This window comes from Sciurus carolinensis, chromosome 9, assembly GCF_902686445.1.
Source record: "Sciurus carolinensis chromosome 9, mSciCar1.2, whole genome shotgun sequence".
Lineage (NCBI taxonomy): Eukaryota > Metazoa > Chordata > Mammalia > Rodentia > Sciuridae > Sciurus > Sciurus carolinensis.
The window spans coordinates 96,264,656-96,278,762 of record NC_062221.1 but is presented as its reverse complement, the minus strand read 5'-3'; the positions used below and the strand labels follow the sequence as shown (position 1 = coordinate 96,278,762).

The window sequence follows — 14,107 nt, the reverse complement described above, 5'->3', positions numbered from 1 at the left end:
CCTTTACTCAAATTATAAGAAGAAAGAAAATAACCTTTCCCCATATTTCCCATTTGTCCTCATAATTCTATAACCTTTCTCCATTATGGGTCAGTACTTCAGCCTAAAATGCTGGATATGGAGAATTCACTTACCTAGAAATGCAGCATGATTTTATGACTCAGAGAGTCCAGTCATTTCCAATTTTTGTCTCTGATTAGATTTTCAAAACCCGACTTTATTATGTAATGGTCCTTGTGTAATGATCTGTGTAAGATACAGTAAATTGCTAAAAACCTATTCCTATTATTTCAACCTTCCATATTATAGAAAGAATTTTTGTCTTTATTTGAATATGTATTTTACTGATGCAATTTTCAAAATGGCCTTCCTCTTCTCAATTTTTCAGTAATTCCTACTATTGGTATATTTGCAATAGAAGTCTTTTAATTAAATAAATACTGATTATACTAGCATGATGTATGTCAGCTACTAAGGCAAGAGTAACGGAGAATATTAAAAGATGCGATCAATCACCATTGTAAATAATTCAAATAGTAAATTTCCAAGTACAGGAAACCAGTAACCAATATGCTACTACCACAGTGTAATTTTCAAAAGAAAGCTGTTTTTAACCAAATGACCACAACACTAGAAAATGTATACATTTCAGCAATATTTTCATAAAAAATTAGCTATAGCTTCAATTTCTATTTGGAATACATATATCTAATATCTTTAGCTCTTATGATTCTTATTTAATTTTGTTCTCCCTGGAGCATTTACAAAGAGGGCATTCTAAAACTACCTTTTCATTTGTACTCACAAACTTTTTCCATAGCTATCCAATATTTTTAGTGGACCCAGGAAACACATTATTTAGAGTTAGCTAATGTCTTCATAAAAGCAAAATGATGCACCAGTGAAGAAATGTTTGTTTTTCCCCAGAGAATGCTTAAGAAAATGCCTTGAGTTTTAAGAACATTGACTCCTTAAAGAAAAATGGTTTCATAAATGTTAATTGGGAATGTGCCATTATATTTCCAAAAGGCATAATTTGTTGTAGAAGAACTGGCAAAGTAAGTTATTATCATGGTGCCTAGAATCTTCCTAGTTTTAGTTTACAGGGATACATGCTAGCCCCATCTGGATTTTTGTTTCCCTACAGAGATTCATTTGAGCACTAGGAGCTCTGTGGGAAAAAAAAAAAAAAAAAAAAAAAAATCTTTTCAATGAGTAAGGCTGAATCCTGCATTAAATTTACAGAAACTTCAGCTTTAGAGGTATTACCAAACTTCTTGCTGAGGATCTTTGATTTCAATGACTCTAGAAACAGTATTTTGAGGTGAAAAGTACAACTGCAGGCAGAGTCCAGTCCTTTTTCTCTTTATTAATGAGGTGACAGAAACTCTCTCAAGACCTAGCTTGTTAGCGACAGCTTGGGACTTCAATGCAGTTCAGGCAGCTCCTTGGCTAATGCTCTTATAAATGGAAGTTAGAAGGTGTTAGTTCTCTCAGTTTCAAGAAGCGTGACTTTCAAACTGTTAGGGATAAAGATTTTCCAAATGATAAATCATGTCACCCACAACCTTCAACCTGTGGCACCCCTACTCCTCGTATTGTTCCCTGTTTTGTACTCTCATTCAACAGCATGGGTGACCCAGTAAGGGACAGGCAGTCTTTATTTTGCAAAGGTCCATGGCATCCTATTGTGACTTCCAATAAAAAGGGTTTGCGAATTAAGTGTCAGGTTTTAGGAAGGTTTTTATCCTAAAGTTACAAAGGAAATCTTAGGTCAAATAAGAAGTTATAAATTAGCCTCTGAAAATGTATTTTCTTTCTGTGTCTTATTCTTATATTACTCTATCCTCTTTTTCAGTACACTGAGTTCATTTAAGTCTTGATTGCTTTTAAATGAATTTTAAATTCTGTCTGTTGATAAATGTTGAATGAGAAAGTGAATATAAGCTTTCTATAAATGTTACTTATAACCATGTATAATTTTCCTTCTTTCCTTTCTTTACTCCTTCCTTTCTTCCTTCTTCCCTAACACCCCTCCCTCCCTCCTTCTCTCTCTTTCCCTCTTGTCCCATGTAGACACACCTCTATGTTACACACCAGAAGGCACATTTTTGTTGTTATTATATTATAAATCTAAAGACCTTAATCTATGTAAGTAATCATTCTCACAAAAAGCACATACATACTGGAACCCTCTGTCTCACTACCGCCTTCTACTTGAAACTAGTTTCTCCACATAGCTATGATGAATATTTAGAGGGAAGATAAAAACATCATTTCACATTCCATTTACTAGTATAAATGTCAGCCCTTGCTAAATTTTTGAGACAGTTTCTTTTAAAAGAATATATAAATAACTGAACTGAATAGAATTTTTTTGGAGATGTTTAGTAGTCATAAAAATGTGATATCCTGAACAGCCCAAGCAGTCCCGTTTGATGGTATAGTTCAGGAATATCTCAGCATCTTAATATTGACTGTCTCATCTTCATTTGCCTGTTTAATAAAAGTTGCACATTGCCTGCTTTGATTCAGAAACTATCAACACAATTGGAAAACTCATCAGATTCTGCAAGAGCAGAGCAGTCTGCTATGTGCCCCAGCTGAGCCTTATGTTGATTCTAGGCTGTTAAAAATTGCAGTGTCGATGACAAGGAACCAGTATGGTCTATTTAGAACAACCAACCACGTTTCAGATAATAATTTCTGACAGAATCTAATTCCTTCTAGCTCTGCATGGAAATTATCATTGCAGTCACTTTTTTATATTTTTTCACTTTATTTTAATTTTTCTTACATTTTTAAATAAGGGTATAACCTTATATATCTCCTCTCCCAAAAGATGACAGCCTATGAATATCATAAAACCCAACTGTTGCAAAATTTTCCCTACTTAATTATCACCCCTTCATTTCCTAAAACAACAAAGCTCAATTAGTCTTTTAGACAAAAACACCCCATATGCTGCTCCCTGTCATTCCTTAATTAAGGAATCAGAAAGTACCTATAGAGCAAAATTTTCCACAAAAGAAATGTGTATGACAATAAAGGTTAATTTAGATGTTCTCAAGCTACTCCTAAAATACAGCTCTCATCAGTCCCCTTGTGACAAGTGAACTCCATTGTTTGATTTGACGAGGCATTGAACTCCATGATCCCAGGAACATATGGGAAAAAGAACCTCTAGAACCTTAGCTTACCCAGCCAAGAGACTACAAGTGTTTTATAATGGTCAAAGCAAAGGATCGAATGGGACAAGTTGCAACCAGAGGTGAGGACTGAGAGCCAGGATCACGGTGAGCAGCTTTGCTGATGTGGAGGAGCATGATCGCAGTCCACAAGCCCCCACCTCCGGCCACCAGTAGGATTGCTTTCACTACACTGTGGTTGATGACAGCAGAGGAAAAGAGAGTAAAGGAGACCAGAAGAAGTTGCCCTGATCAAAAGGGGAAATAAGTCATATGGAAAGAAGATTTTTTTAAATGGAACATACTTTAAATACATGAAGGTGATAGAATCAGAATGACTTAAGTGAATTTTGAGCAACAGGGAAGGCTGAGACCCAAATGTCTCCCTGGTCACTGACTGGAGAGAATAGTGGTACCCTTGCAAAGGACACAAATTCAAAAGGAGAAACAGGTTTAGTTTTGCACAAAATAATCCAAGGCCCCTTTATGTAGTGATATCTCCTATAGGTGACCAATATAGAAATCTGGAGAGAGAGTTGAGCTAGAGCTACAGATATGAAATCATAAGCAGAGGATTAATAGTGAAAGCCTAGAGAATATGACAGCACAGGAAAGAGGGCTCAAAATCTCATGGGGTGGGGTAAGTTAGGAGTGCAGCTTAAGACCTAGGAGAGACCTTCTCTACCTCTTCTGTGATTCAAAGACTACTGTGGTGACAACCATAGTTTATTCTTCAGAGAATTATTTGCTATGTGATATTCATATAGTATGCTAATCAGTTTGAACTTCACCTTTCTTCCCTATAAAATGTATACAACCATATTTATACAGTAAGTATTTTAAGACCCCAATAAGGTACAAACTGTGTCAAAACACAGAACATGGCACATAATAAACTCTCAAAGTTACAGATGCTGCCACTGTTTTCTAGATCACATCTCCTCTCTTCAACCCACCCACTTTATTCTTCCGGCTTCCTTTAAGACTCAGCGCACCTCCTTGAGAAGTCTTCCTGAGCTGTTCACACCTAGGGCTCCCTAACACTCTTTTCTATGTGCCATTTGCCATATTCATAATCTTTGGTCTCCTTCACTACATTATATATCTCCTAAAGATAAAGATATGCCTTACTTATTATGTTCTCTCTTATGTGTAGCATGGCCAACCATTTTAAGTGATTAATATCTATTTATTTGGATAAATAAATTAAAAATCCATTACAAAGATTTTTTAAGCAATTGTGTGATTTATATTTTTAAGTCTCTTTTTACCCTTGAAGCTGGAGTTTTTAGGTATGTGAACTTAGGTAAGTTCAACTTCTATATGATTAGGTTCCTTGTCCTTAAAATGAGGATAACAATTGTACCTATTCCATAGGTTTATTATAAAGTTTAAAAGAATTCATACAGGTAGATTATTTAGAACTAGCACTTTGGAATTATTCTAAAGTTCCTCAAGATGTTTTCCCTTTGTGTTTGACACTGATCTTGAGGCAGACAAGACACACTTCATAATGTCAAAAGTTAAAACATAAATCCAAAGATCAGCAAGAAAAAAAGTCATGGGTGCCTGTTCTTCCCACTGCTCCACAGACAGGCAAGCTAGGATTAGACCCCCTGCTGGACACATTCATGGTAAAGCTCCAGGCAAGAGACTTCACCCTCTTATCCCTCCTCAGAGAGAGAAAGCATGAGAACAGCTTTGTCAAGGGGGATGAACAACCCACTTAAGGCCAAGTCATCTGGATTTGGTTGTCAGCTGTGTATAGGAGTTGTTTGTGAGAGTTTACTTCCCAGCAATGGGGCCAGAGAAAAATAACAACTCCTCTAGACAGGTGGAAAGGGATGGTAGTCAAGAGCTGTTTGTGTGAAGTTCCTCTTTTTTAGGGAAGAGCAAGCCCCCAGTGTGTTAGCTGTTCATCACTATGACCAAAAAACCCAACAAGAACAATTTACAGGAGGAAAAGCTTATTCAGGTTCATGGCTTCAGAGGTTTAGGTCATGGTTGACCAGTTCCATCACTCTGGGCCCAAGGAGAGGGAGAACACCATGGTGGAAGGGCATGGCAGAGGAAAGCTGCTCAGGTCACGGTAGCTGGGGAAACAAAGAGAAAGGGAAGGGACCACAGAGAAGATGAAGCCTTCCATTGACCCTCTTATTCCAGTCTACAGTTACCACCCAGTTTGTCCATTCAAACTAGGATGGACTGTTTAGGTTACAGCTCTCATAATCCAATCATTTCACTTCTGAAAACTCCTGCATAAACACAGGAGCTTTTGGGGAACACTGCATATCCAAATCTTACCATCCCATTCTTCCTGGCTTATCCAAGCAAACCAGAATAAGTTCATTAGAAGAACACTTTTGGATAGTGCGGTTTAATTTGCCTTACTTTTAAAATTACTATTTCTTTAAGATGTGACTTCAGATGCTATCATGCTTGTGCTTTGAATCCATTTGGCTAACTGGATATTCCAAGTTTATAAAAAAAAATCGTCTTTATCAAGACAATTCCAAAAAGTTCTTCTAATAGCTTTGGCTTAGGTCAATAGCATTTATCACTGTACTAAATGATGAGGAAACAAGTGCACGTAGCCTTAGAGGAAAAGCAAATTAAGCAACAGCAATACAAAATAATAGATACAGTAATAGAAATTTACATAAGATTCAGAAGCTTTTAGAACTGACTTCTTAGTTGAATATGACATTTTACAGACTATGAAGTAAATATGTTTTTGATTTACCCAGAATATTAAACTTAGGATCCAAAAATAAAATCCTTGAAGTTCACATAACATAATCTATGACAAAAGATAACATGGTAATCAATGTTCAGATTAAGTTAGGTGATACAAAATTAGAGCAAAAGATGTTGCATCATGTAAGTGGAAAAACATCTCTGGGAAATGGCCAGAGGAGAAATTTTAAAGTTAAAAGGAACTAAGTTCAAATTCGAGTTCCGCCAAATACTTTGTGAACTGAGGCAAGTTTCCTAACACTCTGAGTCTAAATTTTATGATTTACAAAATAGGGATAATAATAATAACCACTACACTGAGTAATTTTAAGCAGTAAATAAAAAAATATGAAGGACTTAGCACATGGGAAATATTCAATAAGGGTAGGTATCATTTTCTCATAATATAACCTCACTTGCCACCTATTTTACTCCATGCACTTATAATTAGGAAACTGGGGCAAATTGACTATCAAGCTCTGCTAGGGTGGGAATTCAAGGTTATTCTCTAATGTAATTCCATACTATTTTTCTTAATTACTTTTCTTAAGCTACCCACAGTAATTATGATATATTAAAAGCATTTTTTACACTCCTGTTTTACTAAAATTTGTAATAAAGTATCTTAAAATTCAAACCTACTTGACAGCAAAAGTAGCCGGAAAACAGTTCAGAAAAAAAATCTTGTTTAATAATAGAACATAAAATTAATAGAAAAATATAAATATCCTTACATTTTAAAGGATTGTGGTCACAAAGACCCTGATGGGGACTATAAGAAATTCCCTGATACTAAAAAGGTTAAGGGGTTCCTGACTTATATTATTGTCTTTTTCTTTATAAACTACCTATAACATAAATTCAGAATAATTCAGGGCCACAACAAATGATACCAATTAAAAAATAAACAAAAGTGGAATGTCAGTAATTTTTTATTCCAGAAAATGTGTACATGGTGCTGCAATAGGATTCTTCTGTTAAAGATATTAACATTTACATTTTTGCTTTTTTGGATGTTGGGATGGGATGTTGGGACAGGGTGAAGAAACCCTTTCTTTTGTCTTTTATTTTTCTTCAGAGATGATATAAGAATGAAGGTTCACATGAATGCATTTGAATATTTTACTAAAAACTAAGCAACATGAATTCAGGATCAATTTTATTGCATTTTTAGGAAATTTCCAGGTAGGTCATACATTAAACAGATTAGTGTCCACCCTGATCTTGTGTGACTTCCTAAATACCAAAACTTGTTGTCATCTTATGGCGAGATTGAACTGTCCTTGTCTTTAAGTATTAGTTTGATCCTCAGTTTTTCTGTCACCTGGTTGAGGTTAGAGGAGGTCCCCAGAAGAAAAAGGGGACCTCAAATCAACCCTCACAGGCTCTTATCCCACAGAAGGGAATTTGGGGATATAGCAGAAGACACAAGCCAAGTTTTATTTAATAAAGCAAAGAAATTTATTCAGGAAAGCAAACAATAGTGCAGGATACAGCACTCAAAGGGAGAGGGGTGTGGGTGCTGGAGGGATGTGCTTTTGGGGCCTCAGGCTTCCGTTAAAGGAAATGCTGAGCAGGAAAGGTAAGTGGGATGTGTCAGCTTAATGAGCTGGATTCTTTTGATGGTGGAGCGCAGAGCAGTCGTGGTGGTCTGGTTGTCCTCAGAATCTTCAGCTTGGCATTATCTAGTTAGTACATAGCACTTGCACTGTGGAACCATATCATGGGTTTTTAACTCTCTTTCTCTCTCTCTCTCAGGTTCCTTTAATCAGATCATTCTGTACTCTAACAAGGTATATAGGCACTAATTAACTGGACTCACTGTGCTCTAAGATTTAAGATCTTTTAAGAATTCAGGCATATAGAAAAACAGGCCTAGGCAGGTGAAAGTGAAGGGGTTCATGGTGTTAGATTTAAATCTACAGTTCCTCTTTCCTTTCATCTTTGTCTTCTTTCCACCTGTCCTTATTTCTTCTTTTCTACTTCATTCCCACCTCAAAAATAGGGTGCAGAAACCCTTTCTTTTGTCTTTTATTTTTCTCCAGAGATGATATAAGAATGAAGGTTCACATGAATGCGTTTGAACATTTTATTAAAAACTAAGCAACATGAATTCAGGATCAATTTTATTGCATTTTTAGGAAATTTCCAGGTGGATCATACATTAAACAGATTAGTGTCCACCCTGATCTTGTGTGACTTCCTAAATACCAAAACTTGTTGTCATCTTATTGTTACTTTTAACTTTGCTTTCTTATACAGATTCTTTTCCCTAGAGCTGCTGTTCCATAGAAGGTAGTTAGTTAACTTAAATTTTTCTGAATTAAAAATAGGTCAAATTAAAATTTCAGTTCTTCAGTTCTCGTAGCTCTGTTTCAAGTACTCAATGGTCACACATGACTGGTTGCTACCAACCATACAGAGAGAAGATCTGCATCATCACAGAAATTCTGTCACATACTGGGTCTGAATGCTCCTACTGATGGGTAACTGGCCATGGGCAGCATTTCAAGGATTAAACAACCTTAGAAGTCATGGAAGGATGACTTCATTGTCAGCTCAGTGTCAGACTTAAGAGAAATCTAGAAGTGAAAAAAATTAAGGACATGATAAAGAAGAAATAACAGTTAGAAAAGAAAATACATTGATATTATACAAAGGATAAAAACAATTCAGGAAATCATGCTTTAGCAGAATTTTACTTAAATTTTATCTGAAATGATCATCACATGTAGTTTGTATTAGTTTGCACAAATTCATGAATTGCATGCTGACTTTTTCATGTTCCAGCTAAATCACACAAAAATGCTTTCTTAAGGTTGTGGTGAAATCTAACTATCTTAGGTACACCGGTAGCACAGCATGTTTAAAAACTGTTTCCTCTAATAGGAGTTAGCACTTGCAGTGAAGCTATTTGCAGCTCTTGTTCAGAACTTTGGTATTTATCCTGTGTATTCACAAACAGTTTCTATGCTTACCAATATTTTGGCTCCTGTTGCTTACATATAAAGTAATTGTTACTGAGCATATGTAAAATTATCCCTAAAAGTAAGAGAATAATCTGTGTTTGTTTGCCTTTAGGTCATTCTGTCCATTGAAGAAGGTTACCGACTTCCAGCTCCTATGGGCTGCCCAGCATCTCTACACCAACTGATGCTCCATTGCTGGCAGAAGGAGAGAAATCACAGACCAAAATTTACTGACATTGTCAGCTTCCTTGACAAATTGATCCGCAATCCCAGTGCCCTTCACACCCTGGTGGAGGACATCCTTGTGTAAGTTGCATAATGCTGGGTGTTTTTATTCCCCCTGACAATCATAATTTCTTTTAGGCTACAGACAAGAATAGCAGGTAGAGGGAAAAGAGTTTGCCCTGGTAACTATCTAGTTGTTGGCATTGTATAAAGTATATTTTATTTTTATCAGTTAAACAGACAAATTATTTACATTAAGGAAAACTATGGAAAAAAATCTTCCACTTCTCTTTTGTATCTTATCTTTATGAATTACTTAGTTCATATTTTTTCCATGTGGGCCTTTGATATTTATCCATCTTTATGGATCCTTCTTTACCTTTATGAGTAGAATTTGTGGGTGTGTGGCCCCTCTAATTTTCCTGATGATTCTGTGTTCTGTCCCTCTATCCAAAATGGCAGGCAAGATGGGTAATTTGTGAATCAGCCAGCAGCAAGGATATGATCACAGCTGTTGTTACTTTCCAATCCTAAGACAAGAAAATAAAGGCACTCATACACCATTTTGTAAAAGTCAGTAGAGTTGAGAAGATCTAGTCACCTCTCTCTGAAAAGCAATTATAAGAAGGAGAAAAGTCAAAGGAAAAAAGACTGTCATCTATGTCTGAAAATATTACATTTAAAATATCATTAAGTTGAAAATGTATTTCTTCTTTTAGGAGAAATTAGACTTAGAAATAACTAGAAAATTTCCCAAGTTCATTTTTTCTGACTCAGGGGATAGCCAAGAGGATATGAAGATGTTCAACTTTAGGTCACAGGTTAAAGTCGGTGTAGTGCTTTAGTGACAATAGGGCCGAGGCCCTTCAAGGACTATTTGAAACAGACTTCAGTTCATAGCAAGCTTATAAGAGTTCACCTCTAAATCATTAATTGGCGGTATCAGTAAAGTGAAGCCAAGCATGAAATAGCTAGAGATTAAACTATTACTCTAGCCCATCTTCCCTAAAGCAGTCCAACACAGGAAGCAGTAAAGGAGTGAGGGGTGGGGAGGAAGGTATTTTGGGACTCTGTCATTAAAGCAGTGGACAGCAATTGAAGGATCTTTTTAAAGTACAAAAATGATATGATCACATTTGCATTTCTGAAAGATCACCATAGGGCTGATTTCCATTGTGGTTGCAAAACAAGGAACAAGACTAAAAACAGAGATGATTGTATGTTTTCAAAAATCCAAGATAGAAGAGATCAGGACCTAACTTATGAAACAGGCATAAATTTGGGGTCAGGAGATAAGAGAATTTATTTACTATTAGGCAAGCAAACCAATATGACCTGGTCACTGATTAAATATGGAGGGAGGAAGAGAGAAAAGAATCAAGTAGCTTTAACAGGCTTCTTTATTAGACAAGCTGATGGATGGTATAATCACTAAGAGAGAAAGAAAGATAAATTTTGGAGTAGAAATGAGATCATTTCAGCATGCTGAGTCAGACATACCTGTGAGATATCTAAGTGGAGATATCCAATAGGTAGTTAAATTTATAGGTTGGATCTCAGGTAAAAAGATCTGAACTGGAGACATAGATTTGAAGATCATTAGTATGTAGATTGTATCTTAAGCTGTAAGTATAGGTCAGAAAAGCAATGAAAAATACGAAGGATTCAAATAAACAAGAAAAGAAGGCCACCCTCTAAAACACAAAGATTAAGATAAGAACTGGAAAAGTGTACCCCAAGGAAACTGAGAAAGAAGAGCCAAATGAGTAATGAAGAAAACACAAGGAGCAGTGTCATAAGTCCGAAGAGGAGAGAGCTTCAAGGAGCATAATGTCCAAAGTTTCACAAAGTTTCAGTAAAATAAAATGTGAAGTGTGTCCATTGGGTGTAGCAGTGAGGCATTCAGGTGTTCATGGGTAGCCTTTGCCAAGAGCATTTTCAATGAAGTTCTGGAAGACAGCTTGCAATAGAGGAGGAGCAAATGTGAAGTCAGAGAGAAGAGCAATGCATGGTACTAATTGTGTTTCCAGAAACGTTTCTCCAGAGGAAGAGAAGTAGAGGAAATTTGTTTCTTGTTCCCTTATGTTTTATTGAAGAGGCTTTGGCATGCTTTAATATTGAGGGGAAAGTCCTAATAGAAAGGTACCATGAAATGATTTTGAACTCATGAAAGAAGACTTTGGCATCTCTAAAGCTAAAATAATTTAATTTGGATCTGTTGTTGTGGCATAAAGTTAACAGATTTTACAGTCGGTGCCTGTCAACACAGCTATTTGTGCCATGGCTATATAAAAGCAGGCAGTTAAGAGTCTTCTTTCAAAAGAAAAGAAAAACTAGATAAGACCGTTTCTTGTCTGCATTTTCAAGATTATGAATGATCATCATATATGGAAAATATTGATGAAGAATCTGAGAAAATACCAAAAAAAGCCAAAGGATCCCAAGATCAAGTCAAGATGAAGGGTTGTATCTAAGGGCCAGAGGCTGATGAGTTAGTGAGGTGCGTGAATCTGCTGTGCAAAGGGCCAGTGAGTGGCAAGCTCTGTGATAGCCCTGCCACACGTCGGCCAAAAGTCAGGTGCTTTATGTAAGGTTGACAGCTTGATTCAGTTCTACAGTTTAATCTCTGGGAGACCAAATGGAAGTTTTTGTGACCGATTTGCTATCCTTGTTTCTGACAAAGACATATGTGCTACTGCTTTTGCCCTTAATATACTCTTCAGAAACAAAATGAACTGGCGTTCTAAGGGTTTCATGCCTGAGTCTTATCAACATCTTATTTTACCAAAAGCAAGAATGGGTCCCCCTTGCTGTCCCCTTATTCGCAATACCACCCACCCACCCTGTCCCTGATCCCAGAGAACTGAGACTGTTTAGGGAAAAGAGATGCAATAGGTTAAAGGATAGTAATGTTAGCTAAAGAACTCAAGATGTGTTTTATGTCTATAAAACTGTGACAAGCCCCTCTGTCTCCAGGGTCCCAGTGCCAGACGTCTGTTCCAGAGTGATGTTGGTCTACGGGAACAGAACAGTGTAGGATTTCAATCTTTCTCCTCGTATGTCTCTCAAACATGTCAAGGAGCCTAACGGTCACTCTTATTAAACTCTCCTGCACTCCTTTTCCCTCTAGTGTCCCCACTCTCCCACATTCCTCTCACACTTCCATGCCGATGTAACTCCCTGATGCATTAGGTCCCCATGGTTTTTATTTCCACTCTAATTGCTTTTTTTTTCCTCAGGAATTCATCTGAGAAGCTTTTATCCTTTTTCTTGACAAAGTAGTAAGAGGGAAAGAATTTAAGGTGACAAAAGGAGATGAGGAAGGCTATGAAACCCACAGTTTAATCATTTTATGCTAGCATATTGTAAATTTTACAAACCCTGTATCAAGATCTTTCCTTTTAAAAGTCAGAGTACATAATGGAAAAAAAAATACCTGGTCAGAGAAGGCTTTCATTATTTGAAGCAGCAGATCTTGCCCTTCTGCTGATATTATTGTGCCTAAGTTTCTCCCACAGGAGTGTTCAGAGCCCTCTGCAGTTCCCAACATATTTTCTTTCTCTCCTACTCAAGAAAACATATGGATATATAAATGAATATAGTGATATCATAAGTATAACCTCAAATCCAAGTAATCATAAAAAATAATTTTCAAAATGATCACATTGATATAAGCAGTGATCTTGCCTTAAATTTAACTTCAAAATACTTTCACATTCAGGATGTGGGGAAAAAGGCACACTCATACATTGCTGGTGGGGTTGCAAATTAGTGCAGCCACTCTGGAAAGCAGTATGGAGATTCCTCAGAAAGCTTGAAATGGAACCACCATTTGACCCAGCTATCCCACTCCTTGGCCTATACCCAAAGGACTTAAAATCAGCATATTACAGTGATGCAGCCATATCAATGTTCATAGCTACTCAATTCACAGTAGCTAGATTGTGGAACCAACCTAGATGTCCTTCAATTGATGAATGGATAAAGAAACTGTGGTATACATACACATTGGAGTATTACTCAACCATAAAGAAGAATAAAATTGTGGCATTTGCAGGTAAATGAATGAAGTTGGAGAATATCATGCAAGTGAGATAAGCCAATTCCAAAATACAAAGGACAAATGATCTCTCTGATAAGTGAATGAGGATACATAATGGGGGGTGAGAGGGAGGCAAGAATGGAGGAAGGATGGATTGTGTAGAAGAAAAAGAGGGGAGGGGATGTGGGGAAGGAAAGATAACAGATTGAGACAAGCGTTATTACCCTATGTACATGTATGATTACACAAATGGTGCGATTCTACTTCGTGTACAACCAGAGAAACAACAGTTGTACCCCATTTGGGTACAATGAATCTAAATAAACAAATAAATAAATACCCTCACATTCATTAATTATACAATAATGTCTTATAATAGTGTTCCAAAGAGTTTAAGTATAGCCATCAGGTAGTACCCAGCCTGTGGGAGAAAGGGGCCAGCTTGAGGCCAAGGTTGTGTGTGGAATGGCATCTGTGCAGTGTTCAAACTTTGAAACACCATTTGCTCCCTCCCTCCAACTCTCAGGGTCAGTCTTGCAGCTGCTGCCAACTCCAACTAAGCCTGCTCCCATGGAGTTCAGGGTTATGTCTGGGAACCTGCACTTCAATAGGGTAAAGTGACCTGATAAGCATAGGGTGTCCCTTCACCCAACTGGGCTTACCTCCCCAGTCACATTTCCTACATATTTATTCTGTATTCTCGTAACCCTCACCCCAGTTCCTCCATGCCCTGAAATCTATTTGAGCACCCCAGGGTGCAGTCAACTTGCCAAAGCACTAGTTTGCAGTCAGCTTGCCAATGCTGCTTTGAGCAGAGCTGCAATGCAGTAGGTGAATCACACTTTCTTTCAGTCTTGCTCCAAATCTCTAGCATGTCACTGACAAAGAAGTTCTACAGATTATGATTTTCTGACCATCAGTTCAACAGTGGTATTCACAGTTGGGCA

General features: G+C 37.0%; 1 protein-coding gene and 1 long non-coding RNA gene across 2 annotated transcripts in view; one reads left to right on the top strand and one right to left on the bottom strand.

Annotated features, from left to right (window-relative positions):
• LOC124992515 (uncharacterized) overlaps nt 1-14,107 on the bottom strand; it is a 45,585-nt gene that overhangs the window by 8,931 nt on the left and 22,547 nt on the right. The gene's annotated exons all lie outside the window — the stretch shown is intronic.
• Nucleotides 1-14,107, top strand: part of Epha6 (EPH receptor A6) — an 874,627-nt gene that overhangs the window by 852,443 nt on the left and 8,077 nt on the right. Inside the window, exon 16 of the mRNA XM_047563348.1 lies at nt 9,006-9,199. Coding sequence (XP_047419304.1) covers nt 9,006-9,199 — 194 coding nt within the window. The remainder of the gene's footprint in view (nt 1-9,005; nt 9,200-14,107) is intronic.